The sequence below is a fragment of the Myotis daubentonii genome, chromosome 3, assembly GCF_963259705.1.
Source record: "Myotis daubentonii chromosome 3, mMyoDau2.1, whole genome shotgun sequence".
NCBI classification, from domain to species: Eukaryota; Metazoa; Chordata; class Mammalia; order Chiroptera; family Vespertilionidae; genus Myotis; species Myotis daubentonii.
Window position 1 is genome coordinate 214,679,899 of NC_081842.1, and position 15,868 is coordinate 214,695,766.

The following is a 15,868-nucleotide window of genomic DNA, read 5'->3' on the forward strand; positions in this document are numbered from 1 at the left end:
CTGTGTTCCAAAGGGTGCCATGCTGAGTTTTATTACTTTGTTGTAAGTGTGGTTTAGTGCAGCTTCTTAAAATAGAATACTGGGAACACAGCAAAATATCAGTATGTCCAATCTTGCTAAGCAATGGAATTCAGCAGATTTACTCCACTGCCTACAAAGGACCTGGGAGGCACTTCAGGCAGTACAGGCCACACGGAGCGCCTCTCTCAGGGTCCCTGCAGACTTCCCAGAAGGCTCCTGCTTTGTAAGAGGTGCTAATGCTCTAAGCATCTTCTTTTTACAAAGGAAAAAATGTCAACCCTGAGACAATGGACACTATTAACTTATTTATATAATTTTCTTTTAGAGATGGTAAAAGTAAAAAAGAAATGTATTGATAAGATCAGTGGAAAGTGGCCATACATCAGAGCCCTGACCAAGAAGTACCCCTGTACTCAAAACCCCCACCCAGAGCAGGACAGAGTGATGGGACAGCAGGGAAGGGCAAGACCTTACATTCTCTTTTTCCCTTAAGGACAGGGCTCTGAAATAGGACAGCTGAGCTACAGTCCTACCTTCTTTTGGGTTCTGCTTAAATTGTGCAGAAAGAGAAGAAAGAAAGATGACATCTCTGTCCCGGTCCTTCCAGGAGACACGAAAGATCTTACAGACCAGCTGCAAGGCCTGCTCTTCAGATACTTCAGAACCCGACGCCGGCTCCTTGTGAGGAAGAAGATTTGGGGGTTAATTTCAAGTGGTGGGAGGTCCGAGTTAGACTTCCATAGAAATGCTAAATCCTGACTTAATTCATTTCAGAAGTGCTAGAACTATTCACCTACTGACTTAGAGAAAGAGAAACTTGTTACTGTGACGTGAGAGCTACACTTTGCGTTACACTAAAGAACTACACAAAATGAAGCATCACACTGCTTCCACTGCAACTTCTAACAATCAGCACGTGCTGCTGAACACTAATAACTTACTGAACAGAAAGTGGCCCAATTGCCTACACCAGTTCTGCACCACACCAGAAATAGCAAAAACCCACAACACTGTTTCTAAATATAGAAACTGAACTCAGATGATAACAAAATATGAAGACTTCATGCTTTCAAGAAGTTTGTTCTTGCTACTGGGTCCCACATACTGTCTCAATTTCCAGTCATTTTCCTTGGAATAGTCCCAAAGACATGACTGATCTACTTGCTTAAGCCAAACACCAACAGAAAACATTCAAATTAGCTCTGAATGAATTCCTATTACAAACCAAATTTCCTGTTGGAAACATGGGCCTGAAACAAAGATAAGGGAAGAATTTTATCAGTTAAAAGGACTGAGTTAAGCCAGCTGGCGTGGCTCGGTGGTTGAGTGCTGACCTATGAACTAGGAGGTCAAGGTCGATTCTGGTCAGGGCCCATGCCTGGGCTGCAGGCTTGATCCCCAATGGGGGAGTGCAGGAGGCAGCCAATCAATGATTTACTCTCATCATTGATGTTTCTCTCTCTCCCTCTCCCTTCTTCTCTAAAAGACTGAGTTATACTTCCATTAGTAAGGGCAGGCTGGGCTACCCATTTTTCCTCAAAATAAAAAACCAATCACCTGACCAGGACCTGCTAATTGGTGGCCCACTCTTAACAGACTCCGTAGATACGAGATGTGAGCGCTGCTTCCCTGTGTCATGTCACCTGTACTAAAACAGAAGCAAGGCTTCCTCTTACCAACCTTATCGCTGAGGCTCCTTTTTTCTCTTCGATCATTTTCATCAACTTCCATATTTTCAATTCCTGAATCCACATCCACCTGGGACATGCTTTAAGTACAAAAGACAAATAAGTCTTTTACCTTTCATAAATCCACCCAAATGTCCCAGCCTCTGGCTGAGGAAGTTTTTAAATATTAATCAAAATCAGTCAGGAAAGCGAAATAATAAAGGTTCATCCTTTTTTTCTATTAATTCTTTAAAGAGCTCTTTTCATATATTACGATAGAAACATTCTATCATAATTTTAATATTTTTCCCAAGTTGTCATTTTCTTACGCTCACTTTCAAAAAAATAGAGCATATTTTCTATACATATTACGGTAAGCTATATACAATCATTCAGAGCCTGATTATAAAATCTAGTTGAGAACATACAGTATTTTCCCCCACATTAAATAAATAAGTGTCCCAGGACCATTTATTGAAAAGACCATCATTTTTACACTAATATGAAGTCACCTATTCATATGTCCTATTATATAGTATATGTGTGGTTCCTTCTGGACACTGGTTTCTGTTCCATTAGACAAGCTGTTTGTCCCTGAGCCAACACCACGCTGTCTTACTAAAACTTCACACTAAGTCTTGATACCTGCTGGGTCAGTGCCTCCACCTGGTTCTTCTACTTTAGGAGAGTCTTGGCCATTCCTGACCCTTTGCTTTTGCATATAGAACTAAGAATTAGCTTGCCAGGTTCCTTAAATATTCTACTGGGATTTTGACTAGCATTTCACTGACTCCAGAGATCAAAGTGAGGAGAAATGGCATCATTATGTTACTGAGTCTACCCATGGTATCTCTCTCCAAGTACTTAGGCTTTCATTAAGGTCTTTTGATAAACTTTTATAATTTTCTCCACAAGTCTTTCACTTCTTTCGCTCAATTTATACCTATGTACCATATATTTTTAAATGAAATTATGAACGGTACCTTTTTAAAAATTAAGTTTTCTAATTTTTGGTTGCTGCTAGTACACAGTAATGTAACTGATTTTGGACACAGATCTATTTTAAGCAACTTTACTTATACACAGGGCTCACTAGGTAATCATTTTATCTTTGAACAATAAATGTTTTGTTTCTTCCACTCCAGTCCCTACTTGTTCCCTGCATGGGGTAGGATCCCCATGGTGAAGAGAAGCAGAAATAGCAGCCATTCTTGTTCTTATTACTGATTCCAAAGAGAGTTTCTAACGCCTCGCCACTGAAAATGAGAGTGCTGCAGTTTCTGGTAGCTGTTCTTTGTATTAGTCAGAATAAGACAGGCTCTGCTGTGGTAACACATATACTCTGAAATCTTAGAGGCTTAACACTATAAGGGTTTATTTCTTGCTTACGCAAAGTCTGGTGAGAGTGAAGCATCCTGACTTCATCTTTAATCTATGCCATCTGCAATACTCAGCCTCCCAGGTCACTGGAGCAAGAGAAGAGAGGGACGAGGAGGAACATCGGCTCAACTGCCTTTCCTACAAGTGACACATGTCACTTCCACTCACAGTCTATGGGACAGAACTAGTCACTGGACCCCAATCTAGCTGCAACGGAGCCTGGAAATGCAGGGGAAGGTATGATTATTTTGTTAACTCTATCTCTGCTGTTGTCGGTTTAAGAACGCACCTTTCTGTACCGTTTGTTAAAATTTTTATCATCCACTGTTGAAGTTTAGCAAAATTTGCAATGCCTTTTCTCTTTTATAATATGGTGAATAATATTTATAAATTTTCTAATGTTGAAGCACCCTTGGCTTTCTGACATAAACTTAAGTTGATCATATTATATTGTACTATATCATATCACATTAACCTATAAAACTATATGAGCAAGGTTCTTTTGTTGAAAATTTTTTAAATATTGATTCAATTTATTTCATGTGGGTTTTTTTAATTATTCAGGTCTTCTTGATTCACTTTTGGGAGAAATATGTTTTTCTAGGAATTTCATTTTCATCCAACTTATCAAATTTATTTGCATTTGCATATTTACACTTTTCATGGAATTCCCCCTTTCAATAACAAATATTACTGAGCGCCCATTCTATGTAGGGCTTGTGCTAGGTGTCTAAAATGTCAGTGAACAAAAAAGACAAAAATAAATAAGTAAATAAATCACTGCGTCATGGAGCATACATTCCATCTAGAGACAGAAAGAGAATAAACAGCCTGGCCTCTTGGTGGCTCAGTGGTTGAGCGTCGACTTATGAACCAGGAGGTCACAGTTCATTTCCTGGTCAGGACATATGCCTGGGTTTATGGGCTCGCGCCCCAGTAAGGTGTGTGCAGGAAGCAGCTGATCAATGATTCTCTCTCATCACTGATGATTCTATCTCTCTTCCTCACCCTCTCCCTTCCTCTCTGAAATCAATAATAAAAAAAAAACAGAACATTAAAAAAAAGAGAATAAACAATAAACATAAATAAGCAAAGCACATAGTATAGTGAGTGCTATGGAAAATTTAAAGAAAAAAGAGCAGGGAAAAGGCAACTGAGAGTGCAGGGCTTTCTGCTTGACATGGGGTGAGCCTCACTGGGAAATGCCAGATAAGCAACAACATGAAGGCGGTTACCCATTCATGCCCAGGGGAAGAGCATTCCAACCCACGGGTTCTTAGTCCCAATATTTCCTTGTATTCTTTTTTCCTATTTAATATATTATAGCTTTAGGTTTTCTTCTAAGGACCACTCTAGCTGCAACACGCAGATCATGATTCATAATATTTGTTACTGTTCAGGCCCACATACTTTCAAACTTCCATTATGATATTTTCTTTAACCTGTATATAGAAGCATACTCCATTTCTAAAATTTACAAGTGCCTTAAAGTTTTTTTAAAAAAGGTTTTTGCCCTAGCTGGTTTGGCTCAGTGAATAGAGGGTCAGCTGCGGATGTAAGGGTCCTGGATTCAATTCTAGTCAAGGGCACATGCCCAGGTTGCGGGCTTGATCCCCGGTAGGGGGCATGCAGGAGGTGGCTGATCAATGAGTCTATTTCATCATTGATGTTTCTCTCTCTCTCCCGTCCTCTCTGAAATCAATAAAGATATATTTATAAAATAAATAAGTCCCCCGCCCCCGTATTAATTATCAAACCTAATACTAGTGAGAAAACATGTACGATTCTGACTGTTGAAACTTTTTGGTCAGTGAGTATTAGGAAAGCAATGTGTATTCTCCAACTGTACAGGAGAAAGTTCTGCATCTTTCCGCTGGATCAAGCTTGCCAGCTGTGTTGTTTAATTTGCCCATATGCTTATTCATATTTATTCTCTTTAATCTATTGATAAATGATCTATTGTTAAAACACTCCCTCTATGACTGTGTCAATTTCTTCTAGTTCTGTCAACATTGGCTTTATTGCATATTGCTGTTATATTACTAAGTACATGGACTTTCAGAACTGTTAAATCCTACGGTAAACAAAACATCTGTCGTTATCTAGTGCTTACGTCTAGTAATATTTTGTGCCTTAAGGTCTACTTCACTAATATGCTTACCCCAAGTTTCTTTGTTTACTTTGTTTCGTTTGCCTGGTATCCCTTTTACGGTTTTTTTTACTCTTAACCTTACTTCTCTAACCTAATCTTTCAGATATTCCTTTTATAAACAAGGATAAAGCTGGGTTCTGTTTTGTTTTCAACACAACCTATTCCTTTTCACTGTGATTTACTGTAATTGCTAACATATTTTCATTTCTTTTGACCAGCTTATTTTGTGCTATTTGTCTCTTTTTAGAAATTTGTTTCTTCCTTCCCTTTCTTTGAATTGACTTAACTCCACCCTCCCACCTCCTCACTATGGTTCCATACTTCCCTTTTACTGGTTTGGAAGATATACTCTATTTCCATTCTATTAGTGGCTACCCTTGAAATTTAACCAGTATTCTTAACTCAAAATCTAAAAGTTGGCCAGTATCTTAAAAAAAAAAAAAGTTGGCCAGTACCTTTACCCCTTTCTCAAGTATACGAGGACTTTAGATCTTGCTTGGGTCAACGAACCCCCGAAACGCCCCTTACGACTAACCTGCTACTGCTGGCCAGCTAAATGTTAGCCCTATCTGATTTTTCTACACTGTTGTTATTGCTTTATACCATCCGTGTTTATTATTTTCTTCACTCACCCTTCCTTCTTGCATGTCACACATTATTCCTGAGATCATTTTCTTTCTTAACTATATCTGTTAAAAAAGTCAGGGGGCCCTAGCTGGTTTGGCTTAGTGGATAGAGCATTGGCCTGTGGACTGAAGGGTCCCGTGTTGGATTCCAGTCAAGGACATATGCCCCGGTTGCGGTTGCGGGCTCAATCCTCAGTAGGGGGCGTGCAGGAGGCAGCCGATCAATGGTTCTCTCTCATTAGTGATGTTTCTCTCTCTCTCCCTCTCCCTTCCTCTCTGAAATCAATAAAAATATATTTAAAAAAAAAGTTGGGGGTCTTTTAGTGGCAGGTTATCAGGTTTTTAATCTATTAATGTCTTTATTTCACCCTTGCTCTTAAAAGATCGTTCCACAAAGGTGCACAATTTCCAGTAGACTTCCTGTCAGCATTCAATGCTATTACTCCAACATCCTCTGGCTTCCATCTTTGAGACATCTAATAGTTGTTCTTTTGTAGAGAATCTCTTTTCTGACTACTTATAGGTCTTTGGTATTCTGCAATTTTATTAAGAGATGTCTAGATAGAAATTGCTTTTTGTTTAACCTGTTTGTGAGCTGCTGGGCTTCCTGAATCTGAAGATTCATATCATTTATCAACTCTAGAGAAATTCTCAACCATTTATCTTTTTTTTAAATTATAATTGACATTCAATATTATTTTATATTTCAGCCATTTATTTTTTGATAATGGCTTCCAAACCAGTAGAGGAAAAAATGTCTAATAAGGAGAAAAGTGGTGAATCTCTCCAAGTCCCTCTCCTCTCCTTTTAATGTTTCTATTAAATATATATTGAATCTGTGTATTCTACATCTCCATCTTTCATATTTTTCATCACTTTCTTTGTGGTGTACTCTGGGTAATTTCTTCAGCTCTATCATTCCATCTGTTAATTCTCTCTTTAGCTATGTCTAATCCTTTGTTTAACTCGTTTCAATTTGAATTATCTTTTCCTTTCTAAAAATTGTATTTGGTTCTTTACCAATGTGCTTGGTTGTTTTTATAGTCACCTGCCCCTTATGTTTTCAATTCCTTTTTAAATTTATTTAAATATACATATTTTATATTCTGTACCTGATAATTCCAAAGCCCTAAAATCTCTAGGTGAAATAACTGTTGTTACAGATCTGTTGGCTGTTAGTCATGCTGGCTGTTTTCTGCTGTGCTTTGTGATTTTTGACCATGAGCTAATATTACTTGGAAATTTTTCTAAGGAAATTCTCTGAAGACATGATGCTTTGTGTTTTCTTCTGTTAGACGCCTTGGTTCACTGTATATGACGATTCTTAGCTTGAGGTTTTTTAGACTATACCAATAGTGTGAATCTAGGTCAGGGGTGGGCAAACTTTTTGACTCGAGGGCCACAATGGGTTCTTAAACTGGACCAGAGGGCCGGAACAAAAGCATGGATGGAGTGTTTGTGTGAACTAATATAAATTCAAAGTAAACATCATTACATAAAAGGGTACGGTCTTTTTTCTTTTTTAGTTTTATTCATTTCAAACGGGCCGCGGGCCGTAGTTTGCCCACGGCTGATCTAGGTGCTAAACCCAGATGAAAGTTACCTATTAGCCATGAAATCACAGAGCTGACTTGATTAAAAAAAAATAAATACATGTATTGCCCAGTCGGTGTGGCTCAGTGGTTGAGCATCGGCCTATCATTCTCTGTCAGGGCACATGGCCAGGTTGTAGGCTCAGTTTCCAGGGGAGGGCATGCAGGAGGCAGCCGATCAATGGTTCTCTTTCATCACTGATGTTTCTGTCTCTCTTCCTCTCCCTTCCTCTCTAAAATCAATAAAAATATATTTTAAAAAAGAAAATACATGTATTCAAAGCAAAGATAATAAGAACAAAATTGTTTTTACTCTATGGGGTTAACTTGATCTTTTCCCTGAGAGTGCCGACCTTCCTGAACTCTTGCCTAATGTGTGTGGTCTCTGATCTGGTTCCTCACCCCCAACCCACCCAACTGCCGAAGCTCTATTCTAGTACTTCTCAACCTTTTTCATATCATATCACACAGAGAAGATAATATTTGTCTGGCCTGCTGACATAAACAGAGGGGGCAGCTTAGAGCAGTGGAAATGGGTCTTCGAGTTGGGGGGGGGTGTCTGGCTGGCCCATGGAATAAAGAAATCAACACCTCCGCCACTCTATCACCTGGTCATGGTGCACTTGCAGCACAGGAAGGCTCTGCTCCAGGACACCCTGATCCTTACAGAGCTCGTAGACTGTTTGGCTCAGCTAGATCAGTCCACTTATTGAGCTCCATCCACCTTTTAAATGTTCACTGATCAGTAAAATTTCAAAGAAATATTTAGGGACTGACAGATGATGCCAACTTTGTGTACAAAGACATTAAAAAACTAAAAACATTTCTTACCGTCCTACGCCATTATTTCACAAAAGACATTTCAACACCAAAAACATAAAAAGGTATAAAGAACACTTCAGAATAATACAAAGACCTTTAAGTTTAATAAATTTAGCTCTAATTTGCTATGGACTGGCATGGATCTCTGGGCTTGGCATCTGAGACTAATGATTAGAGGCTAAATTGAATGGATCTTTCTCTTTCCATCAATACACTCTACTGGGAAATCAGCTCACTTTACCTTTTCTCACAAGAGACACCATCTATATCCATGCTCTGGGAACGTGAGAGAGACTGCGATTGTGTTTCAAGGCTATTGGAGGGCGAGCTGCTGAGAGAACTGACTCCTTCACTGCTCTGGCTTCGATGGGCTACTCCTAGGCAGAAAAAGACATGAAAGATTAAGTCCCACATAAGTAACAGTAAAACCATTTGTAATGACAACAGTAAATATACACAATTGGTATTCATACCATTGTGACAGTCAGCAATCGAAGAATCTATAATAATAAAAGGGTAATATGCAAATCGACCAAACGGCCCAACGACCATCTGGATGACCTTCTGGATGAAGCCGGGGCAGCCACTGGGGTAGCCGACAGGGCTGCGAGGGCCGAGCCCCTTGCACGTATTTTGTGCATCAGGCCTCTAGTTTCTAATAAAAGATGACACTGAATGCAAAAGTAATATTAAATCATAGGAACATTAACAATTAATCATAACTTATCAATATACATCGCATGAGGTCAGTAACAGAGCTGTATCTAATATCTAAAACTGATTCCTCATCACCTTCTTTTTCACCAATTTAAACTATGATCCTGGAATACAAATTAGCCTCCATCACAGGCCAGGAAAACCCTTGAAATGTACCAAGAATAAGATACATTAATGAAGGGCTATAGAGACATGTAGAGGGAGAGGTGTGATCAAGCAAATATACTAAAATGTTAATGGAAGGATCTAGATGGTGGGTATATAGGTGTTCATTGCAAGATTCTTTCAAATCTGCTGTAGGCATAAACTTGACATAATAAAATGTTGAAAGCACGCAATAGACCCATCTGAGCTATTGCTAAATACAGATCAGTGCATGAACTGAGTGAACATCTTCTCCGTGGCAGCCGGGGTAAGGGAATAACTGACACTGCCCTGCCCTCACAGAGCTTCCAGAGGCGTGAGACGCAGCATGAGCACAGGGACAGATTTCTCATCGATGTCTTTAAAGGCAGGTTTTCATAGAATTTTAAAAAGTACTTTAACTCTATGAATATCCAGACATCTGCAAGTACTTTTAAAAATAGAGGGCATAAAAAAATACAAAATACAGGGTGTTCCAAAAAATATATACACAGTTTAACAGCTGACACCTCAACTGATGTTTCTTTCTTTTCAGATGTGACCCACTGGGGTTAATAGTGGTATTCAATGTGTATATACATTTTTGGGACACCCTGCATATACCTATTGTGGTGAAAGGAAAATGAGACTTACATTTTTTCAAAAACAACTTGAATTACCAGTTGTTGCTGAAACAACTACCAAGTGGATAACATTTTAACCATCCCAGCATTCCAAGAAAGTAAAGTTGCCACCCTTTAATGTCTCTTCGCTGAAGAATGTTACAAAACATTTATCCACTCCTGATAGCAGGTATTAACATATACCTGTTTATTAAAACTTCTGCAGGACTCATGAAGGAAAAGAGAAACGAAATTGTCAGTGTTCCTAAGTAGACTCAAGGGAAATATGGAAAACATCTAATGTAGTGAGAATTCTGAGAAGCTTGTGGAAGACAGCAAAACTTTAAATTCATTAATTCAAGAAGGGTAATGCAAAGTAGGTTTTCAGCAAATATTTACTGAAGGACTAGATAATAGAGCACCAATAATGTCCTTAGGAGAACATTAGTTTACCTATCATAGTGAAAGGTCTGACAATTTTTTAATAAAAATTGATCAATAATAAAACTCAACAATTTTTATGGGATAGCAGTTCAGATTTAAAAAACCTACCTGATAAAACCAGGCTTAGAATAAACAGGTAATTACAGTACGCTGTCTGAAAACCTGTATTTGTAAGATCACATTCCACAACTATACTCTGTGTACAACAGCCCATAGCAGTACAGTGCCGGAGTATTCCACCCAGCTAATGGACTGCATCCCAATGTTTCTATAAGACACAGGAGATCATCTGCATCCTCCTGAACTCGCCATGTGAGCCTCACCTTCTGGGTCAAACATGGGGCAATTCTCCCAGAATTAACTATGTTTACTAGTTCCTCCATCTGTACAACCACATGACCCCACTCCTTTCTGACACTTAAAAATCAGATGGTCTGACTTTATTTAGGATCAATATGAATTCAATATCATGAGTAACAACCAATCAAAGCACTTGTACAAAATACCGCGTTGTTCTCAAACCACACACACATGCGTCTGTCCTCACCCTCTCCCACCCCAGCCTTGAGAACTCACTGTCAGGAGGCCAAGCTTTAAGGCACAGATAGCGCCCCCTTCATGTCCATAAAACCAGACATTAGAGAATTAAAACACAGGCAACACCTCTGATCCTCCTTTAGAAGATGAGTAAAATCTCTACGTACCAAATTTTAAAGAGTGAGGGTGTGTATGACAAAGAGCGGAGAGAGCCAGGTCTGCTCAATAAAATATGAATTACGACTCTCAAAATGGCAGCTTCCCAAACTGCTATGGTGACTAGGATCTTGTTAAAGGTAAAGTATGCATTCTGTGTGGGAAGGCTAGATTTTTTATTTAATAGGGTTTTATTTTTGTAAGATTTTGCTCCTAGCATTGAAGTATTTCCTGAATGATATCCCTTTCGGGTATAAACCAAAACAAATGCCTATAGTTAAGCTGCAACACTAGCTCTGTTCCAGCATTTCTCTCTCTCTCTCTCTCACACACACACACACACACACACTATTTTATCTTCTTGAGATTTTTTAAAAATGTTTTTTCAATTGTTTTTAGAGGTAGAGGAAAGGAGAACGAAAGAGAGATAGAAACATCAATGATGAGAGAGAATCACTGATCAGCTGCCTCCTGCACATGCCCCCTGGGGATCAAGCCCACAACCTGGGCATGTGCCCTCAACCACTGAGCCACACCGGCCAGGCTTGAGCTACACATGCTGATATCATTTTGGTCATTTCCTCTTGTGATTGATTAATTCAGCAGATCTTTTACTCGGTGCCCATCATGTGCTACCACTGTTAAAGGCACCAGGGACAGAGCCTGTGCCCCATGGAGCTCACACTCTAGGAGGGAAGGCAGAGAAAACAGGACATGCAGGTAGCACATGTGCCATATCCGCCCAAGAAAAACGATCTGTGTCGGATAGAGGTTGTGGTTTTAGGTCGCCCAGAGAAGGTGTTACTGAGAAGGTAACAAATAAGCATCTGGAGAGTTAAGCAAAAAAGCCTGTGGATTTTAGGGCATAAGCATTCTAGGCACAGAAACAGAAAATATAAAGGCCCAAGTAGGGATCACGCCTGGAATGTTCCAGAACAGCAGGGAAGCCAGCATGGCCGGAACAGAGGGAGTAAGAAGAGCGGTGAGAGTGGAGATCGGGGCGGCAGCAGGGTCAGGCCACACGCAGCCCTGGTCGGGGAGGACTGACATTCACTCGGGGAAGGCAGGGAGCCAGTGCAGGGTTTTGAGCTGACGTGACCTTTTTATGAGGGGATTGTCTTCTGTTTTGTTCTGCTTAGACTTGTTTATTTAATAAGTTCATGTAAATTTGTTTCTCCAGTCTGCCAAGGACATGGCCAATAATATCTACCTGCATGTGATTAGGAATAATGGCGACTATTCAAGAAACACAATTAGGACTTCACAGCTCAGAGGCACTGCCAAGAGCTAAAAGCTGTCTAGTCTTTCTGTACGTGAGTGTGGGCATCGGAATGAGCTTGCTGTAAAACTGACGCTGTTTTATGACCTGGTACTTATGCTTTAGAGCAGTGGTTCTCAACCTTCCTAATGCCGTGACCCTTTAATACAGGTCCTCATGTTGTGGTGACCCCCAATTTCATTGTTACAAATTGAACATAATTAAAGCATAGTGATTAATCACAAAAACAATATGTAATTATATATGTGTTTTCCGATGGTCTGAGACCCCTGTGAAAGGGTCGTTTGACTCCGAAAGGGGTCGCGACCCACAGGTTGAGAACCGCTGCTTTAGAGGGACTCACTGGCTCCCCACTGAGGCCAGGGAGGGCCTGGTGAGACCAGTGAGGAGGCCCCCCAGCATCCAGGCAGGATGTGCAGGTGCCTGGGACCTGGGTGGCAGCAGGACAGGTGAGGTGAGTTGTGAGAATCTGGTCAGGTTCTATTTTGCTGATAGACCTGGAGTAGGGGCCAGGAATCTAGTCCGAGGGCCACATCTGACCCACTGAATAAAGCTTTATTGGAACACAGCCACGCTCCTTCATTTACATATCATCTGTGTCTGCGATTGTGCCACAGGGTGGAGAAGAACAGCTGTGGCAGAGACTGCACAGCCTTCAAAGCCCAAGTTATTTACTGCCTGGCCCTTTACAGAAAGAGTTTTCATGACCCGCAACTAGAATATGAGGTAAACAGAGGAGATAATGCTTAGGCTTAAGCAAACAGGCAAAGAAGAGTTGTTATTTATGGGGATGGGGTCCTGGGGGAGGATGGCATGCGAGCAATCATCAGGACCTCGACTGTGGACGTGTTAACTATGAGGTGTGGATTGGATGATGTTTGAGTCTGAGGCTCCAGGAACAGGTCTGGGCTGAAGACAAGCTTAGGAGTCATCAGATTAGAGACAGTAAAGCCAAGAAGCCAGATATATCAGTGAGAGAATAAACACAGGAGAGGATGAGAGCTTAACTATTGAGTCCTGGGCACCCTCACATTCAGAACACAGAGAAATCAAGAGCCATACAGAGAAGCAAGAAGAACAGAGGCAGGAAGAAACCAGGAGTGTGGGGGTCTAGAACAGCAGTCCCAACCTTTCAGACCTCAAGGACCATCAGTGGTCCGCGGACCATCAGTTGGTGACCGCTGTTCTAGAAGATGAGAGGAAAGCATTTCAGGAAAAGAGGGTAAAGCCAGGCCCAGTGAAGCTGACAGGTAAGATCAGATGGTGACTCAGAGACCACGGGCCTCACCTGAGGGATCGATTCAGCAGAGGGTGTGAGGGCAGAGGGAGGACAGTGAGCACAGGCAACTCATCCCGAAGTTCTGTTGTGAATGGGTGCAGAGATGTGGGTGGAAGCCCGCAGGGCAAATGAGATCAGGAGTTCCCCCTTTTTTTTTAATCCTCCCAGAGGATATATTTATTGATTTTTAAAGAGAAGAAGGGAGAGAGAAACATCACCCAACAGGAAACCAAACCTGCAACGTAGGCATGTGCCCTGACGTGGAATCGAACATTTGCAGGTGTATGGGATGACACACCAACCAAGTGAGCCACCTGGCCAGGGCAAGAGTTCCTTTTTATTTATTCCCATGATGGGAGAAGGAACAGAATGTAAATGGCTATTAAAAAATAAAAGTTTTTTTTACTTGAGCTGGAAAATCAGACAAAGCAGGAGAAATGGGACTGCTGGGCAAGGGCTCTGAGCAGGTGGGAGGAGCTGGGACCTAGGGTGGGCCTGCAACGAGGGGGGGAGGGGTGGCAGTGCAAGCCCTTTAGGAGGTCCTTTCTGCCGCATGTTTTCTCCAGGAATAGGAAGGCGGGCCATCAGCTGAGAGTGCGCATGGAGAATGAGGCCGCAGACTGCAGGAGGTAAGGAATAATTAGCAGAGTGGGGAAGGAAACCAGGAAATATGGTACAACTGCCTGCACTGTTAAGGGTCCACTTGGTTTGTGGTCATGAATCTGAAATGAGACCGGCAGCACGGTCTGGTTTTTCTCTAGCTTTGTTCACTGCACAGGGGCATGCTGGGGTGAGTGCTGCTGGTCCCAAACAGACAGCGTGCTGCGCCCAGGAGTGCTGAGGGGCCTGCCAGGAGCACAGAGTTCTGGGTCACCTGCCTGACCTTTCCTGATGCAGTGAGACTCCCCACCAAACCAGTTCTCCCTGGACAGTTTCTAGCATTCCTGGGTGGAGGGGCACGGGGAGGAAACAGGGCTGGGGGAGGGGGGATGGCAACCATGGGGAGACAAGGAGCGCTGTCTCCAAGGAAAAGGTAAGACACAACCAGAATCTCGAACCCTTCCCCTACCAGAGGCCCAGCACAGCTTGTCGGAGTGTACAGAGGAGACATTGCAGGCAAAGGCACTGTTCATTACTAACTGATGATTTGGCCTGAACTGATCTCACTTTTCTAATGATGTGTAAGAATTTATTTTTACATGAGGAGGAGGCTACAATGATGTCTACAACAGAAACTCTGTAAAACACATTTTATTTTAAAACATGTTTTTATTGATTTCAGAGAGGAAAGGAGAGGGAGAGAGACAGAAACATCAATGATGAGAGAGAATTATTGATCAGCTGCCTCCTGCATGCCCCCTACTGGCGACTGAGCCCGCAACCTGGGCATGTGCCCTTGACTGGAATTGAACCCGAACTATTCAGTCTGCAGGCCAATGCTCTATCCACTGAGCCAAACCAGCTTGGGCGGAAAAACACTTTTAATTGACTAGTCAACCTAAAACAAGACAGGTTATTCAGAGGGAACTAAGGCAGAGTGCATTAAATGACTACAGAACTAGAGAAACCAAGATGGCGGCATAGGTAAACACCGGAAATTGCTGCCTCCCACAACAAATTCAAAAATACAACTAAAAGACAAAACGGACATCATCCAGAACCACAGGAAGGCTGGCTGAGTGGATATTCTACAACTAGAAGGAAAGAGAAAAGCACACTGAGACTCAGAGGAGCTGCGGAGGTGGAGTGCAGAGGTACGGAGGCTCAAGCGCACACGGCAAGGGCTGGCGACTGAGGACGTGACCGTTTTTTTGAATCGGGAGGGAGCCACAAGCCCCTGACTGCTCTGAACTCTGGTTCCGGGTGAGTCTCTGGGGACCTAGACTCATACGGGGAGAAACTGGATTGTCTGGCAGCGGGCAGAACTCGGAACTCGAGGGCGGCTTTCTCTCAAAGGTGCTTGCAGCGATTACTGGGACACTGAGACATGGGGTCCCTTAGGGCAGGGCTGAGGATCAGCCATAGCTGCTTGCTCTGCCCTGTTGTTCCCCTGAGACCCTGCCCCACCCAGGCTGCGGCAGAGGCTTTTGCATATGAATGCCCTGGCCCTTTGCAATCTGAAAATTACCTAACAAACTGCAGCTGGGCCAGACAGACCCAGAACTTCCAAGAGAAGGCCCAAGGCCCCACAGCAGCTTGCATTGCTTCACAGCTGGGCCTCATTTGGGCACAACCAAACCCAAACAAGGAAGGGGAATCTGCAGATCTCTTCGTAGCTCCTGCTGGGTAGCCTCAGGCAGAGGCTAAATTAGCACCTCCTTAGATCCAAGAGCCAGTGTACCCAGTGGTCAGAGTGGAACCATCCAGATTACAACTCCTCAGATCCTTAAGGGTCACACTCAGGGGGCAGACTCAGTGAGCACCAAAGCCCCACTGAAGCAAGTCTTGCC

The 15,868-nt window shown here is 42.2% G+C and overlaps 1 protein-coding gene and 1 long non-coding RNA gene across 9 annotated transcripts in view; one reads left to right on the forward strand and one right to left on the reverse strand.

Moving 5' to 3' along the window:
- Positions 1-15,868, forward strand: part of LOC132231709 (uncharacterized) — a 319,045-nt gene that overhangs the window by 212,402 nt on the left and 90,775 nt on the right. The window lies entirely within an intron of this gene.
- The window catches only part of UBE4B (ubiquitination factor E4B), a 92,327-nt gene that overhangs the window by 45,269 nt on the left and 31,190 nt on the right, over positions 1-15,868 (reverse strand). For 4 of the 8 annotated variants that reach the window (XM_059691291.1, XM_059691295.1, XM_059691292.1 and 1 more), the window contains 3 exons: positions 8,502-8,637; positions 1,702-1,789; positions 555-699 (listed from right to left, as the gene is read on the reverse strand). In XM_059691291.1, coding sequence (XP_059547274.1) covers positions 555-699; positions 1,702-1,789; positions 8,502-8,637 — 369 coding nt within the window. Of the gene's footprint in view, positions 1-554; positions 700-1,578; positions 1,665-1,701; positions 1,790-3,077; positions 3,155-8,501; positions 8,640-8,733; positions 8,932-15,868 lie in introns of those variants that run through there. The other 4 variants (XM_059691294.1, XM_059691296.1, XM_059691297.1 and 1 more) reach the window with 4 other exon arrangements.